Below are 25,709 nucleotides of genomic sequence, written 5' to 3'. Positions count from 1 at the left end.
TAATACAAGAGCTTTCTGCTTGAATATTGTAAACATAACTAAATAAAGTCGATCATACGTCAAGAGGCAGGAGCAATCTAGTTGACAGGAAGTGAACACCGGATTATTAAGAAAAAAAACTATAGGAAGAGGAAATCAAGAAGACAGACAACACAGGAAGTAGAAAAAAGAGACTTTCAGTTCAGGAGGTTTTTAGAGATGGCATGGGAGAAGAAGATTCCTTGTGGGGCACTGGCTGAGGTGCCCCCCCCCCACCCCTGTCTTTGCTTGTAAAAATCGAACAATTGAGATTCTGTTAAAAACAACAGAAAAAAACATTCACGGACATCAGAACCACAGAGTCACAGACATGCTTAATTGGTTCAATGGTTAATTTTCAATGTCAATTAACTGAATTTGGAATCAACTAGGAGACAAACCTCAAGGCTCATCTGTGAGGATGTCTCCAGGGAGGTTTATCTGAGGAAAACTATCCCTGAATGTGGACCAACCCACCCCATATTCTGTTTTCCCAGAATGAACAATAAGGGATGAAAAACTAGAATCACTAGCCATCCTTCTCTCTGCATCCTGACAGGAGATACAATGAAACTAGCTACTATCCTGATGCTATGACTTCCCTGCTGTGGTGGATTATATCCCCAAACCGTGAGTTAAAATAAATTATTTTCTCCTTATTACTTATTAGTTATCTGGTGATAGCTGTAAGAAAAATAACTAACACCAAGGGTAATAAACCAAATTATAAGAATAAAAATAAAACCAGCAAAACCAAAACCAATACATTTTTATGTGTAGCCAGCTGTGGGTAGTTCATGCCTTTACACCCAGCACTCAGGAGGCATAGACAACTCTGTGAGTTCCAGGCCAGCTGGAACCACACACATAGTGTGAGAACCTGTTATAAAAACAAAACAAAATTTTATACACAAAGCTGATCATAAATTGTCCCATAAAACACAATTTTAAATTTGTATGTTTAACTGTTCTATGAACAAGTAAACAACTCTCAAGACATCTTGAAGAGTTGCAATACTGCCTTAGCATACATGAGAACTGGTACAGAATCTTTTGAGAGTTGAATGTGATGCTGTACAGCCCGTGTGTGAGCTGGCCATCTTAGGTTAGGAAATGTATCATGGAGTAGGTACATACTTGAACCATCAAGGTGCTTAGACAACATCTCTCACGTAAATCTCAAGAATAACTAAATGGAAAAAGGCAATCTAGAAGTCTGATGTTATATAGTAAACCTTAGGAAACACAACCCTTAGGAGACATAACAACAGACACCAAGGAAATCCAAAGAATCATTAGGTCTTACTTCAAAAGCCTGTATGTCACAAAACTTGAAAATATGAATGAAATATAAAATTTTCTTGATAGGTACCAATTACCAAAATTGAACCAAGCTCATGTAATTAAATAGTCCTCTGTCTCCTAAGGAAATAGAAGTAGTCATCAAAAGTCTCCCAACAAAACAACAACAACAACAAAGGGGGGTGACAAAACACTCAAGATAATGTAAATATGACTTCCTGAAAGCCTAGTTAAAGCACAGTACTCAAACACCTTTCCACATCATTCCACTCTTTAGTAAGAGCGTAATAGAGAAGTAGTAATTCATAGGTCAGAACTGTATGATGGCCTCAATTCACTCTGTTGTAAGTATGAATCTTTTGGGCTCGTTTACTTTTTAATTTCAAATTTTAAATGGATTTATCCTTGAGCCAGGCTATGTCCACGTTAAAGATGAAATGAGAAATGTAAAGGTGTCTTAAGGAAAAATAACGCTATTTAGTTAACACTTCAAAATATTTCATACTTGTTTTATGCTTTTAACAATCATACTTAAGCACAAAGATGGAACATAGCCTTCCTTATAACCAACTTAGCCACAAGTGTTCACTTGTACGCATTTCCTCTAAAAGGAGCAGCTGAATGAATCTGTCAAAGTCAGCAATCCTTTTTTGTTTGTTTTTGTTTTTCAAGACAGGGTTTCTATGTGTAGCCATAGCTGTCCTTGATCCACTCTGTTTATCAGGCTGGCCTTGAACTCAGAGATCCCCATGCCTCTGCATCCCAAGTGCTGGGACTAAAGGCATATGCAGCCACCACCACCCAGTTTAAAGTCAACAACTCTTAGCAAATAATCACGAAATAGGAAAATTAAACAACCTTCATCCTCCAGCCCCCCCCCAAAAAAAAGAAGAGGAGGAGGAGGAAGAGGAGAAAACAGTAAATAATGACCTGTTTTTAATATGAAATGTTCTGATTAAGAGAAAAGATGAGTTCTAAAAATGTCGAACCCAGACTGAATATACTCCTATTTACTTACTTATCATTAACAATTCAGAGCCACCTTTCACTGAGTTCAAATCTCACACTAGACATTTTAATAACTCTTTTCTTAGAGGTGGAAGCACACATCTTGAGAACCCATTTGGTCTACCAAAACCATGCAAAATGGTGGTTTGTACTTAAGCTCAAAATTTATCTAAATACAAGCATTAGGCAAATTAGAAATCACTAACATATATTAAGTTTATTAAAAGAAGGGTAGGGGAGAAACACAAGAAGGAATTAGTTGTCTACCTCCAAGTAAGAGTAAAATAGTATCGTAAATACTCAATGTGCCTGATGAAGTGTGAAGTACAGATATCCCCTGACTTAGGCTGTTTCATTCCAGTAAGTTCACTGTTAACTGAAAAATCTACAATGCATGAAATGTACCTAACCTACCAAGTAGCATAGCTTCGTCTAACCTACCAAATCAACAAAGTCTGCTTAACACCATTTCATGTAATTCACTAACTACTACACTGAAGTGGAAGAGAGATTATACGGTATGCTCTTGTATTATAAAGTCAACCAGAATTTTACACTAAACTTCAAAAGGCATGTGGTGCACACCTGTAATTCTAGCACTTTCAGGTCAGGAAGATGACAAATTCAATGTTAGTCTGAGTTCATATAGTGAGCCTGAGCTTAGCATGGGCTACTACACAAGATTCCCTTTCCCCCGACCTAAAAAGTAGTGACACAGAAATGACCAAAGTTGGCCAAAAGTAGTATAACTTTTGGCTCAAAATTAGACATCAACTAATTATTCTGAGAGTCAGAGAATAAGAGAATGAGGCATTATCCTAACTACTACAGGAATGGCCTTTTATAGCAACCTCAGAAGTTTTAAAGGAAATTGTATCATAGAGATTTTATACATTTATTAGGAATGATAATATTGGAACTACACTACTTTGTAACTCCTGAAGAAATACTTTAGGCAATGGCCATAGGTTGCTCAATACATCTCTTAGGCTAGGCTGGCAATCTCACAAAGGAGACAACCACATATATCTTGGTACCCAGAGTCATACCTTGCCAAAAAGAAGCCTATCAGCTCACTTACTACCTAACTAAGCTTCTAGATAGAGTTCCATTTACAGGAAATACCAGAAAGAAAACTCATAATTACCACCACCGTATGGAAAGCAATCAGCAAACTCAAGAATGGAAGAAATTCAACAAGGTGGTTTCGTCAACAAATGAATGAAAAAGAAAAGGGAGGGGGGAGGATAGGGGTGGGTAAACAAGTATAAATGAAAAGACAAACTAAACAAAGGCAATATATTTGGACCATGGCATAAACAAAATGATTACAAAGATATTTAAGCCAATCAAGAAAAATCAGTCAATAAGAAATTAAAGCATAATAACAATGTTATGGTTATAGTATTTTAGAAAAAGAAACCTGGTTTTATACTACATATTGGAAGGCTAAGATCATTTTTCATTCTTCATTCTTACAAACACAGGTTGTAAATCTAGGGGGCTTTTTTATTTTAAAAATATTCAAAACTTATGAATTAGAATTGTTCTCCAATAAAAGGAACTTAAGCAATTCTAATAATATACGTCGACTAAATATTTTCTCTTTGAAAAGAAAAAAACTTTTTATAAGTAGATTGCTTTTTGGCAGTTTCTGTGGAATTGATACAGCTAGTATAACAAAAAAGATCTTTTTTTCCCTTTTTTTTAATTTAAATTTTTTTGTAGAGAGATGAGGTTTTGTTTGTTTGCTTGTTTTTGTTTTTTTGAGACAGGGTTCTTCTGTGTAGCCGTGGCTGTCTGGACTCGCTTTGTAGACCAGGCTGGCCTCAAACTCATTGATCCATCTGCCTCTGCCTCTCGAGTGCTGGGATTAAAGGAGTGTGCCCCCACGCTTCGCTGAGAGATGGGTTTTAAAGCTAGCATCTCATTAAATACTTTGGGAGTGCGGATCCCAAGAACCACTGACAACTGTAACAGTTGTATGCTTATTACTTCAAATCTTAGCCAAGAATAACCTAAAATGAATTTCAACCAATTCTAGTAAACGCTTTTTCTTTTTGATATAGGGATCTCGCTAAGTGCCATAAATATCCTTAATTTGTGACTATCCCTGCCTTGGCCCCCAAAGTAGCTGGGATTACAATCTGATGCCACTATGTCCTTACAGAGAATCTTATGTGGGCCAAGTAAGATGACTTATAAAACCAAATATGCAAACTCTACTTCCATAAGGTATTTTACATATCAGCAATCTTGATACTGACTCACAAATAAATCTAACCCAATGATATAAAGTTCAAAATCACTATAGTTCTGAGGCAGCAAGGGCAGAAAGATATCATTAATATGAAGTCAGCTTGGTCTATCAGCAAACTTTAGTTAGGTCAGCCACAGATCAATAGCCACACCCTGTTTCAAATTATAAATAATTTTATTGTTACAAAGCGTAGAAGCTTTGCATCATGATCCAGTCATGAGAGTATAAAGAATAGATTATTTTCATCAATAGGGTATAAAGAATAAAATCATGAAATCTGAATTATTTTTAATTTGGTAGGAAATAATTTGTTGAAAACACTGCCAGTATTATGACTAGAACTAGGGGAAATTGGGAGCTTACAAAGAAGATAATACAGGTAATTACTAACTGCATCAGAAGCAAGCCTGAACATCTGATGTCCAGCCGATGCTTTAGGTACAACAGTACTAGGCTCTAACTCAGGACTCTTGCTGGGATATGACTATTTCCCACAACTGACTACAATTCCTTGTCTAAGTAATTAGGCCGGATTCTTTACTGTCTAAAGAAGAGAAACACACATCCAGAGTCTAGTGTAATTACAGACACCTGAAAAGTCACTTATATTCAATTTCTTAGCAAGTCATATAAAATGAGTCCGTTTACACAGGCTCTAAGCAAACAAACACACGCAGAAACAGTTAACAAAACCTGATCTGCAACTTACCTATGAAAGATGACAGGACACAACAAAGATAATTTTAACAAACACAAAACTATTGGGTTATACTTATTTTTATGGTTTTCCCACCCACCCCCTTTTGTTTTTGGTTTAAGACAGCGTTTCTCTGTGTAGCTCTGGCTATCCTGGAACTAGGTCTATAGACCAGCTTTGCCTGGAACTCAGAGATCCACCTGCCTCTCCCTAGGATTAAAGGTGTGTGCCAGGCATTTTTATGGTTCTTTTGTTTTCCAAGACAGGGTTTCTCTGTGTAGCCTTAGCTGTCTTGGACTCTTTGAAGACTAGGCTGCATCGAACTCACATTGTTCTGCCTGCCTTTACTTCCCTGAGTGTTAGGATAAAAGGCCTGCGCCACCACACCCAGCTCATTTTTATGGTTCTAACATCCCAAGCTTCTGCGTGCATTTCAAAGGCATGTAGTATAGTAGAGCGGTGTCTGGAAACAACAGAAGAAACCAAATAGCTCTTGTGACTAAGAAAGTTGATAATGGAGGCTTAGGCTATAAACTAGGTAAGTTTGCTAAGTCTATGAATAGTGCTACAAGGCAGACCTCAGGATTGCATCTGAATATACAAACTGGTACATATCCAGTACATATCCATCATATTCAAAAGAGCAAAAATTTCAGAATTTGGGATTCAGGACCCGAGTCTTCTAAAAAAAAAAGAATCTAGCTCACCATGAAACAACATAAATTAAAATAATGATGACTGCCAACAAATACCTTTGTTATAAAGACATTTACTCTATCAAATGAGCTTGAAGAAAGAATCATATATCCATATATTGGGGAGTGGATTACTAACATAGATAGTCTATTTATAATAACAATGTTACTTTTTTTGAAATCACAAAATACTTTCAAGCACATAAAGCCAGCAACAGAACCCTTTAGTTTCAGTTGTACTTAAAAAAAAAAAACACAAAAGTTGAAGCCTAATTTTAATGGCAGATTTTTTTTTTGAGATAAGGATTCACATACAGCCTGTAATGTCTCAAAATCCTTCAAAATGTTCTGTTTTCCTTATGAACAAATGCTTCCTACAGAGGAATAAAGTGTAACCACCAATTTAATAATCTGGAGATAAGGATAATTTTTAAATAGAAATAAAAGTTCTAAATGCTTCACCTTTAGGAATACACCACACTCAAAACATTTTTTCCCTTTAACATATTCAAAAGGAGAAGTCAATCAACTTCTCTAATGCACACACATTAACTGATATTCTCTGGTATAACCTCTTGGTAAAATGGCCACTGTTCTAAACTAAATTATTTACATCCCATCACTATATAACTAATGTCTTCTTACAGTGTTCAAAAACTTGATATTAAAGTTTTCACTATCATGTATATAGTTGACTTTTCAGATGCTCTAGAACACACAAATCAAAAGCACAGACAAGAAAAAACACACCATTGTATGTCATAAAAAGAACATAAGATACAAAAGAGGGTCTTTACCTTACTGTACATTAGACCCTCACTTTGAATTTCAGGAAAGTAGAACTTTTTCAAAAGGCTAGTATCTAAAAGCAAAAGCAATTTGGCATGTTTTATCCAACATTCAATATTTTACATATATTAAAACACACACACAAACACACATACATGTATACATACAAATAAAAAGGGTTTTGGGTTTTTTTTTACCTAAATGCAAACTGGATGAGGATCCATGTGATGAAAGTGATGGCGGTGGCGTAAGTGAATGTCCTGGAGTTTGGCTTGGCAGAGGCATGCCTATTGGACTTGGAGAGGAGGAAAATCCCAGACTATTGTAAAATGGTTGCCCTATGGGTGCTAGGCTGCTACTAGATCTTTTGTACAAGTCAGAGCTAGTAGATAGAGACTCTCTCCTTGTGGCACTACTACTTGCAGAACTGCCAACTGAAGAAGAAATAAAAAAAACCCTAATTACATACAGTGTTAACTGAATAAAACCTATCCCCAACTCTTGCTGGGCAATAATAGAAGTGATCACAATAATTATTTTTAGAAACATTATGGAGAAGATAATTACTGTGATAACTATATATAACAACTTACTAATCATAAAAGGGTATAAATGCACCCCAATAAATAAGCAAATCCTTAACAGAGCAGTCATATGTTTCATTATTTCACACATATTTTACCACAGACACATATGATTACTGTGCTTTAATACCCTGGTATGATCTGAATTGCAAAGTTGTCTATTTTAGGACATAGTAAAGATTAAATTCAAATAATGTTTGCTTTGGTATTATCCTAATATCTGGAACCTGTTGTTGTTGTTGTTTAAGATTTCAACTCAATGTCAAAAATAAAATAAAATAAAATAAAAAAAGAAAAGAAAAAGATTATCTTAATAAATGGAATATTTATAAATTTCCCTCACTAGTCATATCTGATTTGGATTTTAGCTGAGTTCAAAATGAAGACCGTTAAGTCCATATTGGCCCGAATATGCTATCTTCTCAGTGTTGTTCATATAACTTGTTAAACAAAAAGATCCCCAACCCTCAACTTTCTCTTTGGAAATTAATGCCTCTCTTTACTAAATCAAACACCACACTTTTACTTCTTTACCCCCCACGACCCTCATTTTTTAAAAAGATTCCAGAACTGGCCTCCCAAGCTCCTTATTAAAGTTAGATGGTCCCTCCAGTGCCTGAACTAGCTACATGTGCATGCTCAGAAGAACAATCCAAGATCTGGATGGAGAGTAGCAAGCATGTAGACAATCAAATCCTTCACTGAATCTATAAAAGTGATGTCCCAAACCCCATCTCAAGAACAATATTTTCAAATACATGTCCTTACACTGAAGTATCAGTCTCTTTTAGCCAAATATCTTTTATGTATTAGAGAGTTTCATATAACATTTCTTCTTTTCCCCCTCCTTCTCTCTTTTCTTTAGTTTTTTTTAGTTTTTTTTTGTTTTGTTTTGTTTTTTTGAGACAGGGTTTCTTTGTGAAGCTCTGGCTGTTCTGGAATTTGCTCTGTAGACCAGGCTTGGCCTTGAACTCAGACATCTGCCTGCCTCCGCCTCCTGAGTGCTGGGATTAAAGGCTTACGCCACCACCACCAGGCCACACAATATTTTTTAGCCTCCCTCCTAAGGACAAGCTCTATATTCGGACCAATATGGCAATTCTTTCCAAGGAATTGTAAAGTCTATTAAATCTTGGCTTTATATTGCAAGTCATACACATAAGTAGGTCAAACCCGGTATGGATTAAAGCAAACAATTGGAGAACATAACAAGTAAACCAAGATGAGCTTGTAACAGACAGGAACCATGATTATCCTGGTTTTGTCAAATTCAAACACCTATACAGAAAGGATGGGGGCATGGCTTATGACACTGTACCAGGCAAAAGATTATAATGTATTATTTGACTTTCATAGCATCCAATGCAGCTTTTATAATGCTGGTCATGTCTCATGGAAAATTTCCCATTTTAAGATCTTCTTTATGATAGTTAGAATCGGCAAGGAAGCTATATGAACTTCAACAGTAAAACTAAATTAAGCCTTAAATAATAAATCTTTTTGAGTTGGTGTTGGCAAAATTGTCAATATATCCTATATAAAATATTCTAATTTAAAAGGACACTGTCAACATGATTGATTGAAATATGTTACATTATATTTATCTAAGACTCCTATTTATTTTAATAAGAAATTTGGCTGATAAGGAAAAAGACACAAGCTTTCTGTTGAGAGCAGCATTATCATTCCTTTTGCAAACAACCAAAACAAGCTGGCTATGACACATGCAATATATTCCTCTAAAGAACAAAAACAAAAATAAAAACAACATAAATCTTATTTAGAAAAATTCACTACTTCAAAATATAAGCTTTTTAAATTTTGTTCTGTACATAAATTACCTGCAACACTAACAAACAAAATGTACCTAAAATACTAAGAAGCCAGGCAAAGCTGGAATCACTACTCACTCATCAACTATGCATAAAATATTAAATCACAAACTTTCAATTAAAAAAATCACCCTAGAAATAACAGATCATAGAAAAGATGACTTAATTGTTACATTAGAGTAGCTACCACTCCCTGGTCAAGTGTATTATAAACTGGGGTGTTTACTACTACTCAAAAATAAAACTATCATATGGGTAAGAAAATCTGTGTAAAAACAGACAACTACTTCTTTTAGCTTCCACTTGTAAGTGGCATGGCAGCAACAGGTTTAGGAATACATATGTATAGCACCTGAATGGACTCTCACCAATTGTCCAGAGGGGAAAATGGAGATGAAATTTGATTATTTAGAGGCTGTTATAGGTGTCAAGTATAATGCTCCCTATTTTGTAATTATTAATCTAAATTTTTAATTTCAGTTTTCCATGGTACTATGAATTGAATCCAGGGCCTAATACATGCTAGACAACTACTCTAACCCTGTGCTATGTCTAGTCCTAATGTTCCTAAAACCAAGATAAAATAGCTATTTCCTAGACAAGGAATCAGAATTCAGCATGTGATACTCAAAAGTGAGTGAGGTATGAAGGTTAATTCTGAGACTAGTGCCTTAAAGTAAGAGAAAATTCCTCTAACTCTGGGACAAATGGGAATCTAAAAGAAGAACTAAGTAGAGTGACTTAGAAATCTGCACCAGAGCATCAATAACATATATTAGAGAAAGGAGTAATGGAGTGGGTTTATCAAAGCTGCCCCCCACCCCTGAGTATAAGGTGACACCATCTGTAATTAAAAAGTAGTTATGTCCAGGATATTTCTATTTTAAGGTATATGTTCTATCAGTTTTGCTTAGAACATCTGGGATTGTTTGGGGGATATTGTCTCAACTGCATTAGAATCAAAGGATAAGTCTCAACGAGTGCAACATCTGGACATAAACGAACAAAATAAGTAGAAAATTTAAAGGATTGGGCAGAGGAGTTGGCTCAGTGTCTAAAATTGCTGGATGCTCCTCCAGGGGACACAGGTTTTAAACCCAGCATCCAAGTGGTGGCTTACAACCCCAATTCTTGTCACAGAGGATCTGTTGCCCTCTTCTGGCCTCCGAGGGCACTGCACACATGTGGTGCAAAGACATACATGCAGGCACAACACCCATACACATAAAATAAAATGAAAAAAAATTTTAAAGAGTGAACACAATCTCCAAATTCACCAGATTTGTCCTAAGTTGTGCTCATTATTTAGAAAATTTTGTTAGGCAAGTATGGCATTCCTTTATTATATTTCTTAGAACTGAAAGTGTCTTTTATTCCCTCAAGTTTATAGCTGTTCTAGGTCATTCCTACTACAAAGATGAGTATTTGTTGAAGACACATAAGGAAAATGGTATTACTTTTGCCATTTTCTTTCTTTACTGGGAGGGAGACAGGGTCTCATGTAGCTAGGTTGGTCTCGCGCTCACAGTAAAGCAAAAGATGACCTTGAACTGATTCTTAACATTTCTACCTGTCAAGTATTCGAATTAATTAACTTGAATCACCACACCCAGTTTATGCTGTGCTAAAGATCAAACCTACAGCTTTGTACATGCTAGGCAAGCATTCTACCAACTGAGCTACACCCCCAGACCCATTCTCATTTTCCACATCAGAAAAAAATCTGAAGTGGTAAGGAAACTGATGGAAAATGAATAAGGATTCTGGAGTATTAAATGCAAGTGTTAAGAATTTTAGATTATAGAAAAAACCCTTTGAGGTCTAAATGCGTATCTGTGCCCTCTTCTAGGCAGTCTGTCAATTATATCAAAAGAATTGGGGTAAATTGTCCTTACTTAATGTGAGGCTGTTTTAAAATTATTATTTCTTAAGCCAAGTAAAGACAATCTATTACACTAATTTTAATGAAAAAGTCTAAAAGTATTAACGTATTCTGGTAGTTTCTTATGGGATTGTTTAGTGATTCAAGATATATTTATTTAGCTATAAGGTCAAATACAGAAAACCATAACCAGCTACCCAAACCTAATAAGAATGTACCACTCAATAATGACTGTTTTAAGATTATCCAAATTTTAGCATGGCTAAGTATTTACCTCCTCCAACATTATAGAGAATAAGGAAGAGCTAGAAATTAGTAAAAATGAGAGATTTAAATTCTTAAAAGCCAGGGGCAGGGGAGTATGGCTGCTGGAATGAGCTAAACATTGATAAATGCCTGGAAGATTAGCAGGAATTCTGTAAAATTAAACTAAAAGCCTCATATTTTATTCCTATCCCTCCTGTAGTATTACTGCTTCTCTTTATATTAAAACTCAAATACCTCAAATACACTTAGCAAAGTATACTCGTTTTTAAAACAGACTTACCTGACGAGCCAAATCCACTGAGGGCTGAGCCTATCGCAGCTCCCAAAGAGCTACCACTTCCAAAGCCAAGAGATGCACTTCCAGGTTGGCCAGGACCATGAGAAAATAAAGAGCTGCTCTGGGAGCTATTAGTCAAAGAGCTGCTCCCATAAAATGAGTTAGACTGCAGGTTAGTGCTCGGCTGCTGTTGCTGCTGCTGCTGCGGTGGCTGAGTGCCAATTGGCCGAAATAGACCATTTGTGCTGCCTGTAAGACTATTCGCAGTTCCTCCAGCTGCTGCTGCTGCTGCTGCAAAATAAATTTCAGACAGTTCTTGAAACTACCCAGAAAAGAATATATACTCATTTAATTTAATAAAAAAAACACTGAACACCAGAAAAGTAACTAAAATCTCTAAAAATGGTAGTTACACTTACCAGCTTGTGCAGCTGCTGAACTAATTAAGACAGGTGTTGGAGCCATTAATCGTACTGGAGCTCCAAGGCCAGTTCTTGCTCCAGGGCCAACCACTAAGGCACCAGTCTGATCATAATAGGCAGTTGGAGCTAGTACTTGATAGCCTAGATAACATTAAAATGGGGATTTATTAATGAAAACATTTTGCAGTGTAAGATTGTACACCATACTTACATTCCCTTATATTTCTGTTTTGTCAACTATTTTATCCTATTACTACCAAAGTTTTGAATAGTGACCATGGAAAAACACACCTAAGGAATTCTAATACATACATTTTGGGGGGGGGGGGGTTGAGACAGGGTTTCTCTGTGTAGTCACGGCTGTCCTGGAGTCGCTTTGTAGACCAGGCTGGCTTTGAACTCACAGTGATCCACTTGCCTCTGCCTCCTAAGTGCTGGGATTAAAGGCATGCACCACCAGGCCTGGCCTAAAATGTATTTTTTAAAAAGGTAAACATTCCCAAAAATTTTATGGAGGTTACCTTTATCAGCAATGTCTTTTACTTACAGATTATGGAATGAGTTATTTCCTTAAGACAGAAGCTATAGGATACTAAGACCTAAATATTGGAAATATCACCATTTGGTCAATTATGAAGAGAGTAGCTAGAAAGTGATTTAGAACACTGTTAAAAAAAAAAAAAAAGCTTATTAGATCAAGTACCTTACTATCAACATTCCCTTAGAATTTTACTTGTAAGCATGCTATAAAATCTTTAACATGGGGGTCAGAGAAATGGCTCAGATGCTAAGAGCACTCTTTGTTCTTACGAAATACACAGATTCAGTTCCCAACACATGGCAGCTTATGCCTACTTTGAAGGAATCCAACAAATACAGGTAGGCAAAAAACTCATACATGCAAAATAAACTTTTTGGGGAGGGGTGGGGGGAGAGGGGGGAGGAGAGGAGAGGAGGGTGTTCAAGACAAGGTTTCTCTGTGTGGTCCAGGTTGTCCTGAAATTTACTCTATAGACCAGGCTGGCTTTAAACTCAGAGATCCAACTGCCTCTGCCTCCCGAATGCTGGGATTAAAGGTGTGGGCTACCAATGGCTGGATAAAAATAAATATCTTTTAAAAGGTTCTGTGAGTTAGATGCCAGCATGGTCCAGCTAAGAGCTACAGCTACACAAATGAGAACTTGTTTCAGCTTCCCTCTCAAAAGTTTTTTAAAAATTCAAAACATAATAAAATCAGAAAACAAGATTTCTGTTCTTCTAGAGTTCAATTCCCAGCACCCATATGGTAGCTCACAACTGTTTGTAACTCCACTTCCAGGGGATCTGACACCCTCTTAACAGACATACAGGCAAAACACCAACACCACCCCCTGACCCCCACAAAAGATTCCTACGAGTCTATCTGTAAAGATTTTCAGACAGAGGCCAGGTGTGGTGGCGCATGCTTTTAGTCCTAGCACTTCGGATGCAGAGGCAGTGGATCGCTGAGTTCGAGGCCAGCCTGGTCTACAAAGCAAGTTCAGGACAGCCAAGGCTACACAGAGAAATGCTGTCTTGGGGGGAAAAAGTTTCTCACACAGGCATTTGTTGCAGGATATTTGATCCCATTATGAAGCCTGTGATTGTGAACTGTAAAAACCTGTTTCTTGTTTGGTATGCTTCAGCCCTAATAGACACCTTTAATCCAAGAACTTTCTGTCTATTGTAAACAGATGATTATGGTGTGGCTCAGTCCTCACACTCACCTTTAATCCAAAAGCTTTCTGTACACAGGATTTAATAAAGTTAACCCTAGGTCAAGAGATGGAGCAAGAAACCAGCTGACAAAAATTAAAGAGTAGGAGAGACTTTGAGAGAAGAGTATTTAAGACAGTGTGGGAAAGAAGAGCTCTTTGGCTTTTGGTTTTTTCCTCCTGGGCTGTTGGCATCTGGCTCCTGAGTCTCCACTGGTAAAACTGAACAATTGGGGATTTTCATTCTTTATAATAAGCATTTCGTTTTATTGTAGGTTTGTATGTGAGGAAGATAACATTTTCACATTACTTAAAAATACAGGAAAGTGAAGTTCACCTCTAAGCAGCCTTTCTCAAGGAAATTCCTCCTCTGAACCAAAAAACACACAAAACAACTCATGACAATTTTATTAATTTTCCCAAGGACAGTACATAATATTTTCCAGAGTCACAGGAAAAGGTAACCATGAATAACATATTTTGGGGCAATAAGATTTAATTCTCTCCTGAAACTCAGGTTAAGGTTTGTCTTATAGTGACAAGAGCTTAACAACTATCTGTAAAAATGTATGTATCAACAGCCTCTCATGTTAGTAAGTTATAAAACATGGGACATACCAAATTACACCAACACAGCAGTTCTGAGCTATATTTATTACAACCATACATAGTAAAACTATAAGAGTAAAGTGACTTCAAATATAGGCAAATTCAGTTCACATTAATGAACTATGATAGGATGTAGAAGCCAGCTAACAGTGCTCTATGGTGCACACAATGGTCCTAAATTCAAGACTCAAATAGTACTCCCATTCAAAAGCACTATGGTCTAGCTCACAAGAAGGCTCAGCAAGTAAAGGTGATTCCTGCTAAGCCTGATTGCCTGAGCTCTGTAAGCAGAATTCTCCTATAAGCTGTCTTTTGATCCCTACACACTTGTTCTCCATGCTGCAACTAAATGAATAAATGCTTAAACAAACAAACAAACAAACAAACAACTAAAGAATATTGTCTATTTAACACCTGAATTCAAAACTAAAGACTACCCCATTTGGATACTAGGTTGCAAAAATCAAACAAACAACAACAAAACCCCCTAAACTATACTTAAATGATGCATATAAATCCCCAAGAGCAATTTGCCTAGTCATTTCAAATTTCCTAAGGACAACATGTTTCTTATCACCACAGGGTGTACTGCTTCCTTGCTTCATGTTTTTCTCCCCCTTCCTATTTTATTGTTTATACACTTACCCACCTGGCATACTTATAAAGTAACCATTACAACACCAAGTAGGAAGAACTAAGAGAAATACCTCTGTTCTCAAGGAAATTATTTTCTAACAATAAACAGTAAGTAAAAGATGGGCTAGAAAGGTGTCTCAGCAGTTGGGAGCACACAACCCTTCTGGCATCCATAGGCACCTGTGCACACACCGGTAATAAACCTTTTTTAAAAAGTAAAAGAATATGGCAAAGAGTTTTAAGAACTGAAGGGAGAGAAGCTAAAGACATACTAGATTAGTAGCACTGGCTAGTGACAGCAGGGTCAACAATTTAAATAATTAAAAAAAACAAAACAAAACAAAACTCTGTAACACAATGTCCTATGACAAAAAACACCAAAAGAAATTGAGAGGACAAGCCAGAAAGATTTCAGCAAGAAGCACTCTCCTAATAGTGGAACAGAAAATAAGCCTCTAATGCTGGGTTGTGGCAGCACACAGCTTTAATCTCAGCATTCAGGAGGCAGAGGCAGGTGGGTCGCTGTGAGTTTGAGGCCAGGCTGATCTACAAAGCGACTCCAGGACAACCAAGGCTACACAGAGAGACTCTGTCTTGAAAAACCAAAACCAAACAAAAAGAAAAGAAAAAAAGAAGAGTTAGCCAATTAGGCAAGAAGAGCCTACTGTAAGGACTTGGGCTTCTACTCAGAAGAGGAAACCATTAGAGGATCAATCATGAGACGAATGGAGCCAACTTAATCTCTTACAGTCTAGATATTCTGTAAAATATAGGCTAAGGACAGAACCTCTCTGTAAGGACAGAAAAATGTAAAGATGAACTACTAGATATATGGAAAGCTAATCCAGGCAATATGTAAGGCTGGACAGGCCAAGTGATTGGGTTCTAAAAGCACCTGTTAAGAATAGATGTGGCTATGAGGGGAAAGGGAGCTATTGCTTCTAATTTTGATCTAAATTTTAAGATAGATCTGGCATTTACAATGAAACAAAGATAAACATAAAACTGTAAATTTAATCCGTCCATATTTCTCAGTTTATTAACATGGGATTCTATAGAGTCTTCTCTTTTAAAAAATGTATATAGGTTTTGCATGCACATCTGTATACTACATGCCTGCCTCATGCCAGTAGATGGCAGCAGAGGGTGCTGTGTGTCCTGGAACTGAAATTACATGGTAGTGAGATACCATGTATATGCCAGTATTCAAACTGGGAACCTCTAGAGGAACAACATCTTCTCTTCACCAGTCTTCTGTCTTCCCAGCTCCACCTCCTGGCTTTTGGTGATAGGTAAATTTCCCTAATATTAGATAACTACATGTGACAATTCTGATATATTCCTGTTGTTCCCCAAACTGGGTTTCACAAAAACACTTAATTTCAAGTATTAGTATCTGGATCTGAGGTTTTTCTTAGCTTTTGTTTTTATCAGTTTTGTATGGCCTCAAACTCACTCAAGAGTTCTGCCTGTCTCTGTTTCTCAAGTGCAGGGATTAAATGCATGTACCATCACTGCCTAGCTTGGATCTGAGTTTTCAATAATGTATTAACAAGCAGGCAAAACATCAAAGACTCTGACTCCTCATTTACTATTTTAAATCTTTTGAGCTACTACCACCCAACACCTGGAAACACTCAAGCAAGAAAACATCATCTCCCCAAACTACTTATATACCTGGCATGCCAGCAGCAAGACCCTGACCGAAAGCCAAAGTTGGGTTTGCAGCTGCAGCTGCTGCAAGTGACTCTGCTTGCTGCCCTTGCTGCCCCTGACTGGGAGTAATAGGACGCTGTCCTGCTCCAGGACGAAGAACCTAGAAAGGACAAATGACTCTGTTAAAAGCAATATAATAACAAAACAACCATCTTAAGACAAATATGTGCTTATCACAAGTAGACTCTGGATATTCTCCTGAAGAATGAAATGTTGATTTACTGTGAAAAGTTATGATTTTTTACCATTAAAAAACAAACAAACAAACAAACAAACAAACCCAGACTACTGATTCTTGACAACTATAACAATCTCTAAAGCAACACGAAGGTTCAAGGTTTTGGGTAAAAGTTACTTCTAGTATTTATGCTTTACTAAGGCACTAAAGGGGAAATAGCTAAAGACTTAACTTTATTTAATTTCTAAGGCCAAAAACTGAAATTTAAGGCAATCCACTTTTATGTGACACCAAGCACAAAACAAAACAGAAACCCCACAAAAAAAAAAAAAAAAAAAAAAAAAAAAAAAAAAAAAAAAAGGAATTCAGGAAAGTCTAGCAAAAGAATAAGAACTCATTTAAACATGAAACGTTAGTGTGAAAAACAACAAAGTAACTTCAAAATAAGGTAAAAAGCTCTTAAAGTAATAAGATAAAACCATGATTAAATTACATTTTATAAATATCCAAACAATTCAGGGCAGACTGGATTCATCTAAGTTCACATACACATAACACACTTCAGCAGCATATGACTAAAGATACAGGTTAAAGGATGCTACATGATATACAAAAGGCTGAGATAAATAATAGCTTCCACAGAGTATCAATATAGCATTAAAAAATATTAAAGAAAATATATAGTAAAAACTACCAAGCAAGCAACAAGGAATTTACTAGGTTGCTTTCATAGAAATAAGATGAACATAGCAGTCAGAATTCTTATTTACCGACATTGTATTTACATTTACTAAGATTATTTTATTTTAAGCATTTTCAAAAATTATCTCTGGAGGCACAGACAGTGTCTCTGTGAGTTTGAGGCCTCCATGGCTACATAGTAAAGTTCTGCTAAAAACAAAAAACAAACAAAAAACCCTCCACCTAATTAATACTATTTGGGAAATTAAAGGTAATCTGTAGTGAAATGTTTTACCTTTTCTTGATAAAAAATATAATGCACTTAAATGTCTCCTTGTACTAAACACAATGATGTCATGGAACAGCTTAAACATCTGAAGACAAATGAAGGAGCAAGCTCTTGATACAGACAACAAGAATGTGTATTTTGTTGTTTCTTGAAGCAAGGCCTCACTATTCATGATGGGCTGGCTTCAGCCTCCTGGTGGTAGTGGAGGTTAGAAATATCCAGCACCACTTCAGGTGTTATTATTAACTTTTAAGCTTTAAAACTGCTAGACATTTGAAGAAAGCAAAATGACAGAAATAGAACACAAGAAACCTTTCTTGTTTGGAGTTTTTTGGTTTTGTTTTTCTGAGACAGGGTTTCTCTGTGTAGCTCTGCCTGTCCTGGACTCACTTTGTAGACCAGGCTGGCCTTGAACTCACAGAGATCCACCTGCCTCTGCCTCCCAGTGCTGGGATTAAAGGTGTGCACCACCACTCCCTGGCCACACTAAACTTTTAAATGAAGATTAGAAAATTAAAATAAAAGTCAGGAAGTAGTTATGAATCAACTATATACTAAGTACTATGCTTAGTACTTAGCATATAAGAAACAGATATCTTTTAAAAACAGAAACTCAGAGAATTTAAAGAATCCTTGGGTTATTATTCATAAAGAAAGAAAGGCCTACCTGCTGCTGTCCAGGCTGAGCTTGTGATGCTGCTTGCTGATTGGCTGTGTTGTTTGCCGCAGCTGCAGCTTGTTGCTGAAATAAATTGGCTGGATACACCCCCCATGGAACACCGTAATACTGTGGTGGAACCACTGCTGGACCTAAATGCCATACAGCCCACCAAAAGAAAGAAAAAGTCACTAGTTTTATATACGAGATCAACTACCATTAAATTATAAAAGGAGACAAGCCCAAGACTTAAAAGCTGTCATTATCTTTAAAATCTTCTATTTACCTACAGTTACTATATCACACTCTTTTTCTGATGCTATTAAGACACATTATCATTCAGGTATGGATTTGTTTTTGTTAAATTGAGACAGTCTCAGTTTGTAGCCAACTGGTCAAATTCATGTTTTGCCTCAGCTTCCCAAGTATTTGTACATCGCCATATCCTGCTTAGTACTGATCATCATCAAAGACAAGAGTGTTCGTGATTATCAGTGGCTTTACTGACTAAACTTGAAGCAAAACTCAAGGCTATCTACCAATGAACTGGCAGGACACTTACTCACATGTAATGACTACCAATATATGGGTCTAGTGTAGACACAAATAATGTGGTAATATAAAACTGTAATGCTTAAGAATGATTCATTAACTCAGTAAGAATATTTTTTTTAATTTTAAAAATTTAAAAATTTTACTTTGTAAGAAAACTAGGGAACAAGCTTGCAAGAAATAACAGTATATGAACTGCAAGCCTTTAAAGACATTTTTCCTATTTGAAACAAAATTAGTCACTGTCCTTACAAAGCAACTGAGAATTATATGAAAACAAACATTGAGAAATCAGTGTTTATGTGGTCATTGAAATGAGACTAGTAGTCAAGAGAAGAACTAGATGATTCAAGCAAAGAAAATAAGGGTAAAGAAAGCAAACTAGGAGACAAGCATGAACTGCTTCTGCTCTATTTTGTTCAAGATATTTGATTATACAGCTTATACAGAGCAAAAGGTATTAAGTCCACCAAAAAGGTAATGTCCTGATTTCTGAAAGCTACAACAAATATCCTGATATCCCATCAAAACAACAGTCACAAATACTGATGGCAATCATTTCATCTCTGATAGTCAGAAGTAGTAGCTACAATTTCAAAGTCAGTCCACCAGCAGCCTGTCAATGAACCCAAGAAAGACAGTAATGCATTCTTGTCTTATAATCAATACAAACCATGTTTAAGGTCTGAACTTATTTTTATATATGTAGCCAATTCAACCTAAATCAAACTTCCCAATGACTTTACATAAGACCAACAAACTGTTCTGTCAATAAGACTGCATCTGATAAGCATGCACATTTCCCTTAAGAAAACAATTTATATAGCTTTGGCTTGAAGAACAACTTTCAATCAAGTTCCTTCCATACTGTTTAACATTTAGCAAATGTTTTGGATATGCATTTTCTTTTCAATTGCTCATAGACCCCTCCCACCCAAATAAACCTTACACCCAAGATTAAAACCAAACTCATAACAAGCAATGAGAATAAACAGTAAGTTACCTGCTAATGTTGCTGCTGCAGCCAACCCTGCTGCAGTGTACGGATCGGTCCCTGGAGGAGCAGCACTAATAATATATGGGTTTGGCACAAATGCAGCTGGAGCAAGGCCTGCTGAGAATACACCAGCTATATTTAAAAGGGTGAGAAATAATAAACGAAAATGTAAAGTATTTCTTTACTAGGTAAAAACATTTCTATTCTGAATCTGGGGTGGGACTACGTATGCTAAGGGTTTAAATTCTTTACTGAACATTCCTATTTACACAACAGATATAACACCAGCTATTTTATAGAATTTTTGTAGACACTGAATGTATGAAATAAAATACTAAAAGCATGAAATGACTATACAGTATCAGTTAACAATTAGATGTATGATATTAAAGTATAAAATAACTACAGTGTCAGCTAACAATACAGTGTTTAGATCTAGATTATTGTTCTGTATTTCTTACTTAATCTTTTAGCGTAACTGAGCTAGGAATTCAGTGAGAATTATTGATAGGTAAGTAAATTATCAATGAAAATATAGTCTAATGTGTTCTATTAACACGGAAAATAATAATATCTATCAAACTTTGTGAGTGGTCAGCAGGAAAAAGAACTTACAGAGTATGACTAAGTATAGCTGAACTATACCCATAAGACTCATCAAGAGCTTCCTTCCAGGTTCACCCTAAGCAGTTCAGTCTTTGTACTCAAGGAGATCGGGAAACAAGAAAGAGTGTAAAAGGGGGATTTTAAGTATCTTGCTGATTTATAAGTCTAATTTTGAGCTTAATATAAGATCATATGGATTAGATAAAAGCCAGAAAAGAAAAACTGTTCATTTTCAGTATTCTTACCAAAAGAAAAGGAATTTCTAAGCATTAAACAATTATCAAATATACCCCTTTCCAGTTGCTGAAAAATGTACTGTTAAAACTGTCTCTTCTGGAAAGTAACTAAGTCAAATAAAAAATGGAAGGAAAAAAACGAAAATGAAAGTATTTAAAATTAAGATAGAGACCCAACTTTAAATGATGATGGAGAATGATGAAGATGAATGGTATTTCTTTTTGAGATAGGGTTTCTTAAGATACAGGCTACAACCTACATAAGTTCATGCCCAGATGCCAACAACTGCCCAACTGCCTGTAACTCCAGCACAGGTGTATCTGATACTTCTAACCTCCTTGGGCACTCATGTACACACATTTGCCTGTGCAGGAACACGAACACACACACACACACACACACACGCACACCCCTCCCCTTCCCATAAAGCCAAAATAAATTTAGGCTCCCCTTGGTTTCATCTATTATAGTTTTAATTATTATAGGAAAAGAAAATTATATACTCGTACTGATTCTCTACTTAAGCCACTAAAAGAAAAACCAAATTTACTTAAAAACATTTTTTCCCTCATCTCCAATCCCTCAGCCATACCAAAAACCAACTGATCACAGTTGGTTGTGTGAGGGTTCCAGATCCTCTGGAACTGAAGTTACAAATAGTTGTGAGCTACTATGTGGGTGCTGGGATTTGAACCCTGGTCCTCTGGAGGAGTAGCAAATGCCCTTAACTACTGAGCTATCTCCCCAGGCCCCTAGGATTTATTTATCAAATGTGCTTTTTCACAGAATTTTATGGCACTTATAACTTGTCAAAAGAGGAACCTATCAAATTTTGTTATCACCTACCAATCTGATCAGTAAAGTAAAAACACTGAAATAAGCAAAATCAGTTTTAATTCATGGTTCTTTTACTATCATCAGAGCAAAATGTATCAATATTTCATAACTCTTATTTTTTGGTTTAAATTACCAATCCAAGAAAAGAGATTCAATTATCTCAAGCTGTTTTCAAATAGCTATTTTTATTTACTGCTTTGAAATATAAGACTAAAATAGATATACAGCATCGTGGCACACAACTGTAATTTCAGCACTGGGAAGTAGAAGAGGAATAGAGGTTCAAGGTCATCCTTGGCTGTATTAACAAGTTGAGTTTTGAGGGTATCAAGACAGCTCAGTGGTTAAAAATGCCTGTAGCCAGGCCTAGCAAACCTAAGCTTTGCATACACAGTACACACTAAATAATTTTTAAAGATTATGATTCATACTATCAGCCTTCCCTAAACATACAAACACACCTATTTTTAAAGTGTATTTATCCACCAATGCACTTATATTTCCTAGTCTAATGCCATACTTTAAATCACAAGTAATAACTGCCTTCATATAGTTGAACAAACCCCCATTTTACACTTTAGTTTGTTTATTTGTTTTTTTTTTACTAACGTCCTAGTTTCATTTTCCTGAGACAAATATCAAAACAAAACTTCAAGTTTCAAACAATGAATCTCCACTATAATTCTGACAAGAATATATTATACCAACATAATTTAGAGAACTGACATTTTTACAATGTTGACCACCCCCATATTTTTGCTTCAATTTTCAAGTAAGTTCAATACAAAGTAGTTCCTTCTTTGTTGTCTGCCTTCTTTCCTTCCATTCATCCCATCTGAGTGAAGAAGTGTAGCCTACATTGGCCTGGAATTTACTGCGTAACACAGTGGCTCTCAACCTTCCTAAAGCTTCTACCCTTTAATACAGCTACTCATGCTGTGGTGACCCTCAACCATAAAAACGATTTTTGTTGCTACTTCATAACTGTAATTTTGCTACAGTTGTTAATCATAATAAATATCTGATATGCAGGATATCTGATATGCAACCCCTGTGAAAGGGTTGTTCTTTAAAAATGCAGTGTATATTGTTATTTTCTTTTCTTAAAGCTTCTTTTTGTCTCCTGGTTACTACAGATTCTTTCAATGTTCTATAGGATTTCTTAGTTAAATACTCTTAGGTAATAGTAATGCTGTCTACTTAAGAATTACTCTTTCAATGATTTTCCCATTATGTTGCAGTTTCAAAACTTCCAAACAATCTTTGATGTCATAAATTTACCACCACCACCCCCTCGACGAAAAAGATAGGGTTTCACTATGTAACCCTGACTGGCATGGAACTCTCTATTTGAGGCTGGACCTCAAACTCACAAAGACCTCGCTGGCAGTCTCTCCAGTGTGGTGATTAAAAGAGAGTATATCCATGTCAAGTTTTGTGGGGAGTGAGGAAGCCCTGAGCCAATGTGTGTTGTTGACACAGACACACAATGTCAAAGACCCTACCCAATGTCTCAGCCCCATAGGAGTGATAAAGCTTTCCCCAGACAAGGCTGAGAAGAATGGCAAGACAATGTTGACAGTGTGGCTAGCTTTCTGCCTCCACATGTCATAGCCTGAGGACTACTTTCCTAGAGAACCTGCTTCTAAGAGGAGTTAAACCTACTGCCTTGTTCAGCTGTGTGCAATAACCACATTCAACAGTGTATCAGTAAGCAAGCTGAGCTTATGGGGTGCTGAGAAGTGCTTCATCGGATTGCCCAGTTCACTCAATGTCTGTCTGTCTGTCTGTCTTGTCTTCATTCTCTTCTGAGACCCAAACCATACAAGGACATAGTAAAATTGATCTCTAAATGTTGTGAATGTACTTTTAAATTTTTTATGGAACTTTAACACTTTATTTATATTTCAACTTCAAATTTAAACTCCTGTTAAGACTGTTTTCTAATTGATGATTCTTATTTCCACTGTCATTTTTGTTCCAAACATTACCCTACGTGAGTTCTTTCTCATCTGTTTATCCAACAGTATCATGATCACCTCAACTATATTCTCCAAGTCAAATCTCGCCTAATCTATAAACACCCTATGGAGGAGGAGGTAGCTCTTCCTTACATAGTTTGCATGGTTCAGTCTCTCAACTCTGGTTATTTATCTTCTATCCTGCTATAGGCTTTTACTACTACAGATTCTCAGATTTCCTGTTCTGTAGGAATTCCTATCTATCTATACAACCCTGCCTTTTCCATCTGACTTAAGCATGTATTCTCTCTGTACAATGTCAATTTGTAAAAATATGTTATACTAATACTTATTTCCTTTTTCTTTCTTTTTTTTTTTTTCAAGACAGGGTCTCTCTGTGTTAGCCTCGGCTTCCCTGGACTTTCTTTGTAGACCAGGCTGGCCTCGAACTCACAGCAACCCGCCTGCCTCTGCCTCCCAAGTGCTGTAATACTTATTTCTAACCTACTTTTATATGAGCCAAGTCTAGCCTGCTACTTATTTATATATATATATTTATAATTATATATAAATATATAATTATATAAAATATATTAATATATAAACTATAATAAATTTAAAACGCTGTTCTGTAAATTTTACATGTCTGAAAATAGCTTAATATGAAAAACAAATTTTAACTTAGCTGGGCAAATGTGGTACATGCCTATAAATCCCAGCACTTGTGAAGCAGTGGTAGGTTGAACTCTGGTCTGGTCTACACAGCTAGTTTCAGGACAACCAAGGTTACACAGAAAAATCTCTGTCTTGAAAATAAAACAAACACAATGCTAACTTATATACACAAACTTGTACAGAAAATAATTATCCTCGTTATGTATCACTTACAACAACTTTCATGCTACTACAATGGAGCAACTGGTTGAAACCGTACAGACTGAAAAGCCTGAAGTATTTGCCCTTCTATAAAAAAATGCTTGGTCAATCCACTTTACAGTTATTCTGAACAAGATGGTACTTATTAACAATGTAATTCCAGGGAGCATACAAAATGTGACTAGCCTAACTTTAAAAACAAAACAAAACAAAACAAAAAAACCCCCGCTTATTTCAAAATTAAACGAATGCAAAATTTCCCATTAGTTCTTACTGATATTCTGAAATAGGTTGGGACAATCCATTTTTGGATGAACTTTTATGATGAACTTTTACCCAGTTCATGTTTTAAGCATGGTCACTTTTTTCCTTTCTTCCTTCTTTCCTTTCTTTCTTTTTTTTTCTTTATTAATTTATTCTTGTTACATCTCAATGTTTATCCCATCCCTTGTATCCTCCCATTCCTCCCCCGCCCCCATTTTCCCATTATTCCCCTCCCCTATGACTGTTCCTGAGGGGGATTACCCCCCCCCCACATATGCTCATAGGGTATCAAGTCTCTTCTTGGCTACCTGCTGTCCTTCCTCTGAGTGCCACTAGGTCTCCCCCTCCAGGGGACATGGTCAAATGTGAGGCACCATAGTACGTGAGAAAGTCATATCACACTCTCCACTCAACTGTGGAGAATATTCTGACCATTGGCTAGATCTGGGTAGGGGTTTAAAGTTTACCTCCTGTATTGTCCTTGGCTGGTGCCTTAGTTTGAGTGGGACCCCTGGGCCCTCTTTCTTTTTTCTTTTTTTGGTTTGTTCAAGACAGGGTTTCTCTGTGTAGCCTTGGTTGTCTTTGACTCACTTTGTAGACCAGGCTGGCCTTGAACTCAAAGATCCACCTGCCTCTGCCTCCTGTTAAACTGTTTCTACGGGATCATGCTATTCTAAATAGATTATAACCTAGCCAACAGATGACTAAGTACAATTTGATTAAAAAGAATCAACGGTCAACAAATACTTAGATGTGAAATTAAGATTAAAATACAAAATCAGTTTGATAAATCTTATTTCCATAAAAACATTTTCAATTTTTAGGATTCCAAAATTTGCACCAAGT

The 25,709-nt window shown here is 36.4% G+C and overlaps 1 protein-coding gene across 11 annotated transcripts in view; it reads right to left on the bottom strand.

Annotated features, from left to right (window-relative positions):
* Pum2 (pumilio RNA binding family member 2) overlaps positions 1 to 25,709 on the bottom strand; it is a 78,797-nt gene that overhangs the window by 13,477 nt on the left and 39,611 nt on the right. For 7 of the 11 annotated variants that reach the window (XM_051143270.1, XM_051143281.1, XM_051143292.1 and 4 more), the window contains 6 exons: positions 20,089 to 20,214; positions 18,543 to 18,685; positions 16,689 to 16,827; positions 12,031 to 12,174; positions 11,615 to 11,902; positions 6,967 to 7,203 (listed from right to left, as the gene is read on the bottom strand). In XM_051143270.1, the coding sequence (XP_050999227.1) occupies positions 6,967 to 7,203; positions 11,615 to 11,902; positions 12,031 to 12,174; positions 16,689 to 16,827; positions 18,543 to 18,685; positions 20,089 to 20,214 (1,077 nt within the window). The remainder of the gene's footprint in view (positions 1 to 6,966; positions 7,204 to 11,614; positions 11,903 to 12,030; positions 12,175 to 16,688; positions 16,828 to 18,542; positions 18,686 to 20,088; positions 20,215 to 25,709) is intronic. The other 4 variants (XM_051143300.1, XM_051143306.1, XM_051143285.1 and 1 more) reach the window with 3 other exon arrangements.

The sequence above is a fragment of the Acomys russatus genome, chromosome 1 (assembly GCF_903995435.1).
Source record: "Acomys russatus chromosome 1, mAcoRus1.1, whole genome shotgun sequence".
NCBI lineage: Eukaryota > Metazoa > Chordata > Mammalia > Rodentia > Muridae > Acomys > Acomys russatus.
The sequence above is the reverse complement of the archived record's forward strand: the minus strand, read 5'-3'. Positions and strand labels throughout refer to the sequence as shown.